General features: G+C 36.7%; 2 protein-coding genes across 10 annotated transcripts in view; one reads left to right on the forward strand and one right to left on the reverse strand.

Annotated features, from left to right (window-relative positions):
• Positions 1 to 14,969, reverse strand: part of LOC5567468 (sorting nexin-8) — a 64,544-nt gene that overhangs the window by 36,587 nt on the left and 12,988 nt on the right. The window lies entirely within an intron of this gene.
• On the forward strand, positions 10,585 to 13,052 carry LOC110678992. The gene is made up of 6 exons (XM_021852792.1): positions 10,585 to 10,861; positions 10,929 to 11,081; positions 11,153 to 11,557; positions 11,616 to 12,021; positions 12,101 to 12,547; positions 12,612 to 13,052. The coding sequence occupies exons 1-6, from the start codon at positions 10,763 to 10,765 to the stop codon at positions 12,728 to 12,730; spliced, it is 1,629 nt and encodes a 542-aa protein (XP_021708484.1). The 5' UTR covers positions 10,585 to 10,762; the 3' UTR covers positions 12,731 to 13,052.

The following is a 14,969-nucleotide window of genomic DNA, read 5'->3' on the forward strand; positions in this document are numbered from 1 at the left end:
GTTAATAATAAAGGGAACGCTCATAGAACATTCCGCCGTGGATCAAGCTCTGTCCCAGTTGGAATGAAACTCTTGAAGAAAATTACTTAGTAAAAGAAGGAAAAATTTTGAATTTTGAAAGTGTACATCAAAAACAATATCGAAAGAATGGAAAATTGATTAAAATAATGTTTTTCAACATATCTCGAATAGATATCATGTGTTTGTTATAAAATTATTTATATAGAAATATTAGCAGGTTCTAAAGTAATGATCATTCTAAATGCGTTGCTTGCAAGAATTGATAAATCAGTAATATATAAAAATGTTTATGTATTAGCTTTACTAAATTTTATCTAAGTGTAAAAGTCACGTAGGAAATTGATTGAAGTGAAATTATAAAATCTAATTAAGGAAGATTGGATTGAACAAATGTGTAGTGAAAATAAATCACTTTGTTCAGCAGAGTGTGCTACTACAGCCTTGACAATCGAAAAAGTGTCACGCTGTCGGCCGGAAGGTGAAAAATTTGATGCAATTGATTTTGCTCAACACGTGCGTTTCCAAGGAAACTGACTGTGATGACTTGTCGGCTTACTAGGAGAATTTAATATTTTGTTTAAATGCTATGGCCTGCAATGATACGTACATGGTATATGAAACCTTGTGAAGACAAAACTTCTAAGAAGAAGTAGAGAGTGTGGTATGATCAGTTTACATATTTGATGTGAACAGAAAATGTTCATTTTTTTTCTAATGCGTTGCATTATTTAGTCTACCGTTAACGGGTAATAAAGTTTTTGTTTATGAAAACTTAGAGTTTGTATGTGTTTGATCGTATACACATTCAGGTAAGATAAAAAAACATTCATGTGTCATACATGTTGCCCCCAAATTTAGTTTCTGCTGCATAGGAATTGATGCAGAGTTGCAGTTTTGGTGAGAAATTTCAAAATACTTTTTTTTTGTTCAATGTGATGATTTTGTGGGTTTTTATACACATTTATCTGAATTCACAGCATAATAGGAGAGGGATCAGATTTAAATTTCTTTTCGTTTCAGAGAGCGAGTAATGGCGCTTAAGCCAAGGCTCTAGAGCCAGGACATACGGGGGAAATACCTGTGTCCCATCCCAGGAAAAGGAACACAGCGATGAAGTGTGCATTAACTTTCTTAGCTACGCCAGGTTTGACTTATAAACTTGGTTTATAAAATGATGATTCAGCTTCAAAACATTCTTCTTCTTCTTTCTGGCGTTACGTCCCCACTGGGACAGAGCCTGCTTCTCAGATTAGTGTTCTTATGAGCACTTCCACAGTTATTAACTGAGAGCTTTCTTTGCCGATTGACCATTTTTGCATGTGTATATCGTGTGGCAGGTACGAAGATACTCTATGCCCTGGGAATCGAGAAAATTTCCTTTACGAAAAGATCCTCGACCAGCGGGATTCGAACCCACGACCCTCAGCATGGTCATGCTGAATAGCTGCGCGTTTACCGCTACGGCTATCTGGGCCCCAACATTCATCAAGATTGAAAAGAAATCTGAGAAATTTTAGATTTTCTTGATAAATGCAATCAAACAGATTTTTCAAAGCTTTAAATGGTTATGTAAATATTATATTATATTCGTGTCTTAATTGGGTCCTAAAATTTCTAATGAAATCTTGTTTTTATTTAATAACACGAAAGAGCATGTTATTGCAACTACTTTAGCAATTTTTCCCGCTCAAATAATGGCTATATCATATTTAAATTTTAATTTTAAAAATTGGTCCATAAATGAACCTTGACATTTGAGATCATGTTTGACGTTCGCTTAGACGACAAAAACACCACAGGGGTTTTAGTTTTAACACTGGGTTTGTTCCTATCTGACATTTCGGAACGCACACGTTAAACATAATACACACAAAATTTGAGTTTAAGCCAAAAGTTTGACAAAATCTAAAAAAATATTTTTTGGACTTAAACCAAGGGAAAACATTAGAAAATTGAGTAAATATGTGTTTTTGGCCTAAACTTAAGCGTTTGGCACTAAAAATGAGACAGGGATTTAGGACCCTATTGATAAATTTATAAATAAACAAAATCAAAGTTTAATAAATAAATTAAATATCAATGCTTTAACTACTTGGAGTACATTGTTTTCTCATTTGTTAACAAGTCATAAAGTCAGCCGTTTTGAAGACAATAAAATATGGTCTTTTCGGCAAATATTACATGAAACAAGATATTTATACCGTGTATTATGCATTCATGGATCTCACTCAATCAACTCATCGATTTGTTTTGATGTATCAATGCTCTTGATGGAATAGCCTGAATATTAATGAGGACAACAGATTCGAGTGATATCGAAATTGCCCTATCATTCAATTTTATTGATAACTTGGTAATATGATATTTTTTTATTATTTAACTGTTTCATTATAGGTTGTGTAGGTTTATTTTATTATGAAGAAAGATAATGAAGTTCAGCTAAAATATTAATAGAGATAAATAATTTGTATAATAATCGCTAAAATTTTCTAAACATTCCAAATATATCAAGTGTAATCTTTTCTATATCTGGCCACTGATTGCCAAATGGATTTGAATTTGGATAATAATTCATTTCGAATTAATATATTTTATTGTTCATTTTCATTGAAATCTATTTCCTAACAAAGAATAATTAAAAAAAAAAAACAATCCTCTAATAACGAAATTTCTGTTCTAACTCAAAATAAACTAGAAATATATTGTACCCTAACTCAACAATAACGAGCTTCATCAATCCAATCAATTTTTTTCACATTTTCTATAGTAAACTTGTTTGTCTTGGTAACAACAGCACAAGTAATACAATTTAGCCTATATGAAACTAGATACCAAAATTATGTTACAGGAACTGTGTTTATTTGAAACTGTTTTCCAAATTACTTTCGAGCGCTACTGTATATCATACTGTTAGATTAGATTATCCTTACATTTAAGTCAGTAATTAATATCAAATTTTGTATTGAACTTCTGAATTCTAATTTTTTTGTTTCAACCCAATCACTGAGGAAAATAATAAAAAATATAAAGGGGGGCCTTCCTTAGTCTGTGTCTGGGTTCGATTCCCGGTCGGTCCAGGATCTTTTCGTAAAGGAAATTTTCTGGACTTCCCTGGCATAGAGTATCATCGTACCTGCCACACGATATACGAATGCGAAAATGGCAACTTTGGCATAGAAAGCTCTCAGTTAATAACTGTGGAAGTGCTCATAAGAACACTAAGCTGAGAAGCAGGCTCTGTCCCAGTGAGGACGTCAATGCCAAGAAGAAGAAGAGGGGGGGGGGGTGCTTGATATGCTACATATTTTCCAAGGGGAAGTATCAGCATTTGTGACGAAACGGTACGAGAGGGGAGGGGGGTGTAAAAAATCAGTGGAAAATGCTACGTTATTTATGGACGGCCCCTAATAGAAAATTATAAACATTTGTATGAAAGAAAAACTTCAAAGTTTGAGCGCTATTTTCTCAGTGCCTACTTTTTTCAATATGGGCCTTTATGGGCAGCATAAGTTGTTCTTAGAAAAACTTTCTTATCGAAAATGTCTCCATCATGAAATTTTGTCCTGAACAACTAATTCCTATCACAATTCATAGATAGTCAAAATTAAAAATGATGAAAAAGATTATTACGTTATATAAAAATGAAATTTTGTTTTCATATTTTTCATGATAAAAAAATCAGTATATATGTTCTCTTGACTTCTCCAAACGGTTTACTACAATCTCCCCACTGAACGTTCTGTTCTAAAATCAACATATCGGTGCCATAATTCTTAAAATAAATTGCTTGCAAAGACTCATAGCCAATTTGCAGAAGTTGTTCTTGAGTCAAAATGATCGATTCATCTATAGAAAACTCTTTTACTATTATACTAAAACCATGGTTAAAATTTAATCCCATATATGGGGCACGGTTTCTTATAATCGGCTCATTCTGGGTAGCATTCATCAGCATTGGATCGATTTTTTTTATCAATGTGAAAGTAGAACCGTGATGTTGGTTTCTTTGAATAGCACCAGCAAAAGATTCCACAGAGTTTTCATGTTTTAAAGACTATTCATTTTATAAAGAGGACACCTTGTTTATGCTATATCTTTTTTATCATGTATATAAAATCCCAGAGTTTTCTGTCTGTCAGTAACGCTTTGAAAGGTTTCATTGAGCAGCATACAACAGAAATTTAAGAGCACAACAACAGTCAAATTAAGAGCACTGCAAAAGTCCATTTGAATGTTACAACATTACAATAGGGTCCTAAAGCCATGTCCCAATTTTAGTGCCAAACGCTTACGTTCAGGCCAAAAACACATGTTTACTTAATTTTTTTAATGTTTTTCATTTGTCAGATTTTGTCACACTCCTTGATTTGAACTCAAATTTTGGGTGTATTTTGTTTTCCGTGTCCCTTCCGAAATGTCAGATAGGAACAACCCCAGTGTTAAAACTAAAACCCCTGTGATATTTTTGTCGACTAAGCGAACGTCAAACATGATCTCAAGTGTCAAGGTTCATTTATGGATCCAGTTTTGAAATTAAAGTTTAAATATGATATATCCGTTATTTGAGCGAGAATAATTGCTAAAGTAGTTGCAGTAATATGATCTTTCGTGTTATTAAATGAAAACAAGATTTCATTAACCATTTTAGGACCCTATTGCAAATTGTGGAGCACTATAACAGCTATTGCACAGGGTGTTCTAGAGTTTTCCGGAGCTTTGTCCTTCCTAATTCGTATAAAAGTCACGATCTTTTTATCATTGTAGTTTTCCGGTTTTATGAACTTGGACGGTAATCAAAATGTAAACAAACCAACTTTATGCTGTTCGACCGCACTTAAATTCCGATGCAAGTTGAAAATGTGATTCATTACGGGTTTCGTCATTTCAATATAAGGTTCAAAAACAAATAAGATATATGCAAAGGAAAGATAAATATGATTGTGGGCCGAATATTCTAGTTTTTTTTATTTACACAACCTTCTTGAGTCGATGTTCCATGGTTCGATATCGACTTATGAGGGCAAAATAAAAATATTTTTTTATGGTAACTAAAAGTCCCTAAAAAGAGCTTTCCAAAGCATTCCTAATTACAATTCGATTCGTTTTAAATCGTTGCCCGACTAGAGGCTTGTAACAAAAATATAATAAAATTGTATCAGAATATGATATGCATATCATATTATGATATAATTTTGTTAGGCTCCGTTATCCATAGAACATAATAAAACAGAAATATAACATAATGTGTTTTATTTCCCTTTAAGATATTTTTTTGTTCATTTTTAACAACTTTATAACAAAATAAATAGATAGTTATGCATTTCAATAATATACAATATTATCGTATATCGAACAGTATTATAATTTTGATACTTTGTATCAAACATTATAACTTGGTTTGATATGTTTTTGATAGAATTAAAACACATTTTGTTATGTTTATGTTACTACTCATACACTTTTTGTTATAATTTTAGTTATTTTAACAACATCCTGCATCAAGTTTGTAACAACCTATGTTCGAAAAAAACTTATAACATAATAACATATGCTGATATAATTTTGTTATGTACCCTTAGTCGGGTGACGATTGCCATCGCAGCACAAAGATCTATACAGAAATTGTAGCTCTGTTTAATCGGGATTCAATAGAATATTCTAGAATTTTCAGTCAGATTCTTCTCTCTAATTTATAGAAGCTTCTGGAACTTTTGAAATATTTCACAACAGCATTTAAGGCTGTAATTATTTCAGATCAGAATAACGGCACTATAACAATGGAGTATGGTTATAGCATAAATTTGGGCGATTTTGCGTTCATAAATATCATGCGTGTCTCAGCTTATTATTCATACACCAATGGCATACTTATCAACAGAAAAATTTCTCTGTCCATGTTATCATTTTGCAATTGAACATAAACATTATTAATCTTTGAAAGAGGTTTTTGCTTGAAAATTCTTATGGAACGTGACTAGCCAGGTTGGTTTAGCTAGTTTATCAATGAAATCATAATCGGTTTTCTGTGCATCGTAATACTATTATTTTCCTCTTATATGGAAATATAAGATCTTACAAAGAAGAACAAAGAAGTTTCGACAAAAACTTCCTAGAAAAGATGTTCTTCAAACTTAAACAATATTTTTCACATACCAAAAATCCGAATTTTTATGAATGAATTGTGTTTTGGTATACTCAACTATTATACTTATACAACCTACCAATCTTTGACCATTCTAAACATTGTTCATTATTCGTGTGAATTATAATTATTTTGATGGCTTTTTTGTTATAACACCATCGTGCAATAATATAATAGTCGAACGATACTGTATACAGAAAACCGATTACGATTCTATTGATATATTATAAAGATATAGCATGCACAAGGTGTCCACTTTATAAAATGAACAGTCCTCAAGTAAGTTCTACAATAGAGAATGTGGCTACTCTGGTAGGTGATAAATTATTATGAATATACATTAAACTTGTTCAACATACGATGATTAACGCTTTAAAGGAGACTTGACTGTATATCTTTATTTTGCTGGGGATAACACATGTTCACATGTTTATCAATAGCATGAGCAATCATGCATATGAAACGTAAAACCACATTGACCTTGGTTACACAACATTTCAGAAGTAAGTTTGGAGCAGTAGATACATAGTGTGCTAGTCGATCCGATGATTATGGTTCGAATCTGGTTTGCACCCTTTCGGTTTTTTGCGTCTTTCCATACTTCCAATACATGCACTTAAAAGGCATATGTATGAAAGTTTTATTTTTTAATACATGTGTTGGTGATGCACGCACATGAAAGAAAAAAATACACATGCGACACCAACCAGGATCGATCCATGGCCATGAGCGTGAGAACCAAATACTATACCACAGCACTAAACCCGCTTGTTGGTATGAGTGGTGCAAAAAGCATATCAAGTTCTACTTCCCCATTTGTACCGTAAAAACTGCTCGACTCAATGACCGGATTATCTGCCTATCAATAGACGCCTAAAAACGTCATGTCGCTCAGAAGAACACTTTTCCGCCATCAATAGACGCAGAAAACGCCTATAATGACAGTTTCAACTTTTGGGTGTAGGTAAACATATTTTTGAACAGTTTTGTGATGATTAACTTTGTTGCAACAATGAAAGACGCATTACTTTTATCTGTTAAAATCTGCTCAATACGAAAAAACTCATCATCTACACAAACATAAGAATCGTCATAGCCAAGTTTTTTACAGGATTGATGAGTTCGAAATTGAATATTACCAATATGTATTCGGTCATGGTAACTAAACTCTAATTCATGTATGTCAGCATAAATACAAACATTTTCTGGCAAGATATATAATAATCGCTGGTCGTAGTGTACGTCGGCAAACCTTTTTGTGCTACAAATTTGGGAATGCCATTGCTTGATTTCTGGATTCAAAACTGTTTCATAATGACATATTCTGTTCATAACATATTTTGTGCAGATTTGTACAACCGGGTGATTATTACCTGTACGATATTTAAGAATTACTCCATTAGCGTTTTCGTAAGGAAACAAGGAAGAATTCCATAATGCCCCAAAGTTTCTGGTACTCTGCGGTAAATGTGTTAACAAATGTATGTTGAACACCATGCTCTCTTCGCCATACAATTCACCAAATTTTTTTACAAATTTTGTGAGCGATAGTTCACAAGCATTGATTTGTTCTTCAGTGAGATGCGTGTCCAATAACTCAAAGATAGAAGAAGATAATAGCATGAAATGATTAAGAAATTTCGTTGGGAGTATTTCAAAAAAACAAGGGAAAAAATAGTGGAACATCATATTTTCCCAGTCCGCGGCTTTGTTTTTTTTCATGTCCTCCAATTTCCCAGGGTAATGTGAAAATCCACTTGGAGGGCGAATATTGGTCAACCGTTCCTCAACTTCTTTGAGTTGTAATCCTACGTAAAACGGCTTGTCGTGGTTTGAGGAAGCAGTAAAAAGTTCCCACATCATTTTCACCACTCCCAAAAGGACGTTGTGCATGTAATCTGGAGGGAAGCCTGAAATTATTTTTTTTATTTTAATAATTTGTAATACAATCAATCTACTATAATTACCTAATACTATGTCGAAATCAGGAACAGCCAGAAATACCGACAAATTCTTTATTCCCTGTTTTGGATTTTTTGTTTCGTGAACCTCCAACATTATACGTTTAGTCGTATGATGGTCCCTTTGTTGTACAACTATGGCAGGATAACGAATTTGATTCCCATTCACAACCTTTCCACTATGTAGACATACTGAACAGCCAAATTTGCCATTGAACTGTGTGGTTCCTTGTACTTTGCATCTGGCCACTGTATCTAAACAGGCTTGGAGAACAACTACTTTGTATCGGTCTTCACCTATTTCCAGTCCATTTCTCAGAGTTTGTATTTCCTTACAAAAGTATTTGAAAAACAAGCACATGTTAGGATCTCCTTTGCTTAACCAAATAGCACCGAGAATTATATTATGTTTACTGAAGCGTATGCGAGGAGGCAGATTATTTAGTACAACGAAAATTGGGTAACATGGCTTATTTAACGTCCAACGGTATGCTGCTGCCCCGTCGGTGTTCACAGATAAAGTTAAGTACTGGCCATCATCCTTTTCTTTTATTTTGGTTAACATATTGCCTTGGCTAATATCGGAAAGTTTGTCAGTTTCAACCATCGCTGCATAATCTTGTATATCCTTCTTGTACTTTGAAACTGTTTCCTTTAATTGTTTCTCAATGGGGAGCACGATGAAAAAATCGAACTTGGTTGAATTGCAACCAAGGATTGGACAAACCATTTCCTTTGGAGGAGCTGTTAAGCCGTATTCACATTGGCATTCAGCACAGAAATATACGCGGTGAGAATCATATGGATCGGGAAATACAGCAGCGAATGCCTCAAAGCTTTCAGGGCAATTCTTAACACCAACTATCAGATTCACCATTTTAAGTAATTGTACTACAGCCTCCTGAGTTAACTGATATTTTAAGTAGAAATTTAGTATCATATTCAGTACATCGCTTACTAGAATGTCAGTATTGAATTTCAGCGGTTTGTTGTAGTAGTCAAATGTATCCTGAAAGGTATAGAAAGAAATGTTTGTATAATTGTTGTACGAGCATGAGATACGTATAAACACTCATTCTCAATTATAGGGCATACCTCATAAAATTTTTCTTCCGATGAATCAGATTCCACGTTTGAGCTTGATTCTATATTATCATCTGATAATGTTTCATCAAGGGTTTCATCCAAAAGATCAAGGGTTTCTTGACTGTTCTCAAAAACGGCATGCATAGTTTGATCTGTATAACTGACCCCGTCTTGGTTGGTTGGTAAAATACATGCGTTCTCCATTGAAATTGATTGGCTTTGACTCGCAGTAGAAAAGAATCGATTAGAAAATTCTATTTTTTCATCGTTAATTAAATCAATTTCATCGAATCCGTTGAAATCCGATTCGCTAGATGAAAACTCAGCTGCCTTCTCCAAAATTGAATCGGGTTCCTCAACTATTTCACCGCAAAATAGTGCAGGATCAGGCCCTCGAATAACAGGCTAAAATTAAAGATAACATTGGTTCGTTCTAAAGGTAAAATTTTAAATTAAAAAAAAACATACCTTTCGCACATATTTACGTCCCAAATTTTCACTCATCATATAATGATGCCGTTTATTTCTGCGTTCCATACTGACTTTAGTTTGTTTTGTTAATCGCAAATTAAATTTTTGAATGTTAAATATAAGTTCGCTGTATTTTGCAATTTTGTTGTTTGTTTTTGGCTTTTTTACATATCGAGAGAAATTCGCGGTTAGGGCTTATCCGACAAATCAATAATAATGAGAAAAATAACAAATTACATTTTTAGTCCCAATTGGAGTTGGTAATGTCGCCGTTTTCGCTCGCCTTGTTTTGTTTATGATTTCAGATTCGTCCATTACTTCCGTAAACAAAAACACAGACGTAATCAATGAACAGTGTTTTTTGTCAAACAGTGAAGTTTTGTATTCTACAAATTTGTGTTTTTAAATGGTTAAATTGTCGTGGGGAAAAGTGAAGGTGCAGTGAATAGACAATCAAGTTACAATTTCATCGATATATTTTCTTAAATATTTTATACATTTTTTCAGTATCGCCCAAATCGCGGAGCACCCCAGGTTTTAGAAACAATCGTTCATAGTTTGTCAATATAGTGTAGCCTGAACAAACGCGGAATTACACTCAGAAAGGTAGTCACAGAATTACTAAATTTAGTAAATTATGACGATTTTCTATCTGCCTCTCCTTCATATAGCAGGGAATTTCTATGCTATTTGTCGCTCAGCTAAGGGGTTGTTCAAATATTACGTAACGCAATAGGGGGAGGGAGAGGGTCTTACATAGTGTTACGATCCATACAAAAATTTAAAATTTTACATACAAAAGCTGTTACGTGGGGGAGGGAGGGGGTCTAAAATTGGCAAATTTCGCGTTACGTAATATTTGAATGAACCCTAAGCTTCCACCCTCAATAGAATAAATAGTCATGAATTACTAAAATTTAGTAATTCTGTGACTACTTGTGTTTCTGAGTGTACATTGGGTTTCTTGAGACAAGACAACCTACCATCAAGACAACTATAGACAACTGTGTTGACGTCTATCCTCAAGCGCGTTTTTTGATCTGCATATTTTTACAATCTGAACAATCTCCATTTAGTAAAAATGGTTCGAAAACGTACTACTGCTTCTAAAAAACGTGTGCTACAGCTTGCCCAAGATCAGAACTCACAATTTGTGTTGAAAGGCCTTCCCGAATCGGTGGTAAGTATTTCCAATACGAAAAAAAGCGATTTTGTTTTCATAACCTCTTTCTTTTGTTCCTTTCAAGAAATCGCTGGAATCCGACGAACAAAACTTAAAAAAACGTAAAAAAAAATGCACTGAATCTCTTAAGCCCAGTGTCGAGCCATCTGTAACACCATTGGTTGCTTCTGGACAACTTGAAGAGTTCGACAGCGAAGACGATCTACCAGTATTCAAGGTAAAAGAAACGTGAAAATCATTTTGGATCATCTTCGTTTATAACCTGTTTCTGCGATACTTTTCTTCCAGAAATCATCGTGCAATGAACGTGCATCAGTTGTCAAGAAACTTGCTTCCGGCAAAAGAGCGATAAGTAAGGTTAACACGAGAAGCGCCAATTCTCGACACTTGGGTCTCAAACATACAAAAACAATTCCGGATACGACAGTGGTTGCAAAAACTCCACGACAACCAGCAAGCAAAAATGGCACAGGAGTCTCAAAAACAGCGCAAATGTCAAAAAATGAGAAAATACTCGGTTTGTCTGAACCGCGGGAGTGTGGAATCTTCCTGAATGATCCTCCACACGGTGCCGTTGACGACAGAATTGACGATTCTGATGGATCTGATGTGGATGAATATTACCGAACGTTTTTGCCAGTCACTAACGACAAAGCTTCCGAAAGGACTTCAGGAAATCATCCGGAACTTGCAGTAAGATAGTTTAGGATTCTATTAGAATTTAGTTTTATTATTTGTTTTATGTTTACAGGATTTGCTCTCATCCGGAAAGCCGAGTAGCGCGCTTGCCACTAAAAAAAATGCCCTTGAGGATAATGAGAAGCGTTATGGCAAAGACACAAACACGCAAAACCAGAACTGGGTTCTAGCACAGCCAAGGACCTTGTCTACAGTAACACCAATCGTCGATGCTCTGGATCAACTGAATGAGACGGTTACAGGAATCGAAAAGTCTGGTGAGTTGCAGGATGATCACCAACCTGGACCAAGAAAATCTCGAGAACCAACCAAGGTGGTTCCGGCAGAACGTGTTGCTAACGATCATGCTGTAGAGTCTGATGTCGAAGACGATTGTCTTGGTTTTTATGATGACGATTACGAGTTGGAACCAACTGTGCGCAAATCGCCTACCTTCCAGCAGGAGAATTCAGCACCAGGTAAGTATGCAGCTTACAAAAACGTTCAAGCCAACATCAATTGTGTTAATCTTTACCGAGTTCATTTCCTATTATTTAGATTGTTCATGTGGATTGGCGAATGAAGTAGCCAAACTTAAAGCAGAAAATTCTGAGTTACTGAAGCAGAACAAGTACCTGAAAAACCGTAAAAGCATTCTTGAGCAATCGCATGCAAAAATGCAGCAAGCTTTGATGTCAAAGCTGCTACCTTCCACTCATAAACCGTTTGAAAACGTCGAAGGATTTCCGGATTGCCCGAGTGCTGACAAGATAGCGAAGATGTCCGTAGTGGCAAAGGATAGTGATTATGTCTTTATCAAGTTGCTGATGTACGCTATCTGGCCAGACGGTTTCATGGGCAAATCTGTCACAGGACGTACTTCAAATAATCCGAAAGGTCGTGGCAAGAAAAATCCACCCATCGATGACGATCGGGCACATGTCGATGAACGTGCAAGGACGGGTCGAACTGCACTGGAGAAAAACAAAGTGCAGTTTATCAACGGTAATAAACAAATATATGCACTTTCAATTGTATTTTAGGTATAACAGTATGTCTTTTTTTTCAGATTGTCTAGTGGAGAGACGGCTTCTGCTACATGACAATGAATTGGTGGCCCGGAAAATTGCTTCTAAATGCAATAGGTTGATGCAGAACGTCATCAGTAACTGCAACCGTTACAATTAACCGTGAATTCATTTTCGTAATTCCAGGACATTTTTATAATCTTTTTATTTGGTTTAAATTGAATTTCTTTTAAACAATGTTCTTAGCAAATGCTGCAAGGTACGAAACCAACTCTATTTTATCAGCGTTCAAGAACGCTTTAAGAACATTTTAAAATGGTGCATACTAGTTAACCTTTGAGCACAGTTTCTCTGATAGAAACAATCCATTGGATTTTAGTTGTGAAACGTGTTCAACTGAATAAAATAAAATTTTAAGTTTAATCAACGATCTAGTATAGTGTAATCATTAGAAAAAAAAACAATGAAATCCGATCTGCTATCATTAGTGTTGGGCAGAGGTGGACACACCACAACGCAGAACAGGGTCACCGAAGCGGAACGCGGAACCAGGATTTCGGTAGGAAAGAAACAACTACAACTTGACTACTGTACGCAACGAGAAAGCTTTAATAAACACGTCTGAACGGATTGAACATCACATTACGGATGAATGGTAAACTTTCCATTCTCCCTCTCTTCCTTTGCTATTTGGCTCGCTCGCCGACTGCCCTACCGGCGCATGCGTCGCAGCCTCACTCATACAGCTACACACATCCAGTGCTGCCGCTTTGCATACGAGGCACAATCATTGCATACTCCAACACTCCTCCTCAATGTTGTCCTCGTACTCGTCCTAATCCTCTCTGCCTTCCTTGCTGGGTTGATCTCCTCCTGCTTCAAGCATCGACTAATCAACCAACCGGCCGGGTCGAACTCCACGATTACTCCTCCTGGATCGCCTAACTTCCCTCCAGTTATCAGCATCCGAATCTGGGCTTCCACTGTTGGACTCCGCCACATGCAGCGGCTCCACTTCCTCGCTTGAAGTGTTCGCATCGAAGTATTCTTCTTCACGTTCATCGACAGTATTCGGCTTCACTTCCGAATATCTGCTCACTACATTGACTGGTGATCTTCTTCCGCTCGTCGTCTTCTTCTCGCCAATTATCGGCCGCTGGCCCTCCACTTTCTTCATAATCTTCGCTAGCTTCAGCCGATACAATGGCCCCGACTTTTCACATATCACCACTTTCTTACCGGATGCATCACAAATGTCGCAACCATCTTTCTTGAATTTCACTGAGAACTCTTTCGCCGTCAATTTGTCCACTGACACGAGTCCACTCGCCAACGACGGAACGTACAACACATCGGTAAGTTTTATCTCCACTTCACTTCCGGTTCCGTCCACACCGTACACAAACCCATAGCCACAGCCGGCGGCGGTAACCACTTTACCGTTCGCCAATATAACGCTTTGACCTTGTCCTTCTCTTAGCGACTTGAACACTTTGAAAAAGTTTCTGTCACTCGTCATGTGCCGACTTGCTCCACTGTCAATGTACCAGCACTTTCGCTGATCCACTCCAGCCATAAAACACACACTGGCACCACAATTTTCGTTCTTCACTTGTTTCGCATTTTGATTCACACGCGCACTGTCGTCCGGCTTCTTCTTATCTTCGCACTCTCGTTCTAGCTCCTGCTTCGCTAGCAAAAACGAACGACAGTTGCGACGCAAATGACCGGGCTTGTCGCAAAAGTAGCATCTTCTCACTGGTGCTCTATTGCCGAGTCCACCCACGCTTTGCACTACCGCACTTTTCAACGCTTTCGTTTCACATTGCATTTCACTTATTTCGCCGGATCGCTCTCTCCGACGCTCGAACTCATCGATCAGCTTCGATTTCACTAGCTGCATCGTGATATCCGCATCGGCACGACTCTCCAACGCCGTGACCAAACCACCGTACGAATCAGGCAAGCTACGCAGGATCATCGCAATCCGCAGCGACTCTTCCAGCGGTTGCCCCGCATTCGACAAACGATCGAACAAATCGTCCAACACCACCAGATGACTCTCAAGGTCACCTTCTTCCGCGAGATTTAACGAGCACAGTTTCTTCAGCAAAGATACACGTGACGTTACCGTGTTCTTCTCGTGATAAGCACGCAACTGATCCCAAAACGCTTTCGCACTGTTCACGTTTTTCACCAAACCGAACTGATTGTCTTCTATGCACAGTCCGATAGTGGCACGAGCTTTCCTATCGTCTTTCGTCCACTGATCGGTCACTACAGCCGGCCTCGCATCACCGACCACATACCACAGCTCCTCCCTGGTCAGGAGCATCTCCATCCGGAACTTCCATATTTGCCAGTTTTGGTTATTCAACCTGGCAAACGCAAACTTGTTC

Source organism: Aedes aegypti, chromosome 3, assembly GCF_002204515.2.
Source record: "Aedes aegypti strain LVP_AGWG chromosome 3, AaegL5.0 Primary Assembly, whole genome shotgun sequence".
In the NCBI taxonomy this organism is placed as follows: domain Eukaryota; kingdom Metazoa; phylum Arthropoda; class Insecta; order Diptera; family Culicidae; genus Aedes; species Aedes aegypti.

Bases quoted from the DNA above. Each gene is read 5' to 3' on its own strand.
- LOC110678992 (XM_021852792.1), top strand. From the start codon at position 10,763: ATGGTTCGAAAACGTACTACTGCTTCTAAAAAACGTGTGCTACAGCTT. The intron at 11,082-11,152 runs GTAAAAGAAACG...CTTTTCTTCCAG, and splicing joins ACGATCTACCAGTATTCAAG to AAATCATCGTGCAATGAACG. The intron at 11,558-11,615 runs GTAAGATAGTTT...TTATGTTTACAG, and splicing joins GAAATCATCCGGAACTTGCA to GATTTGCTCTCATCCGGAAA.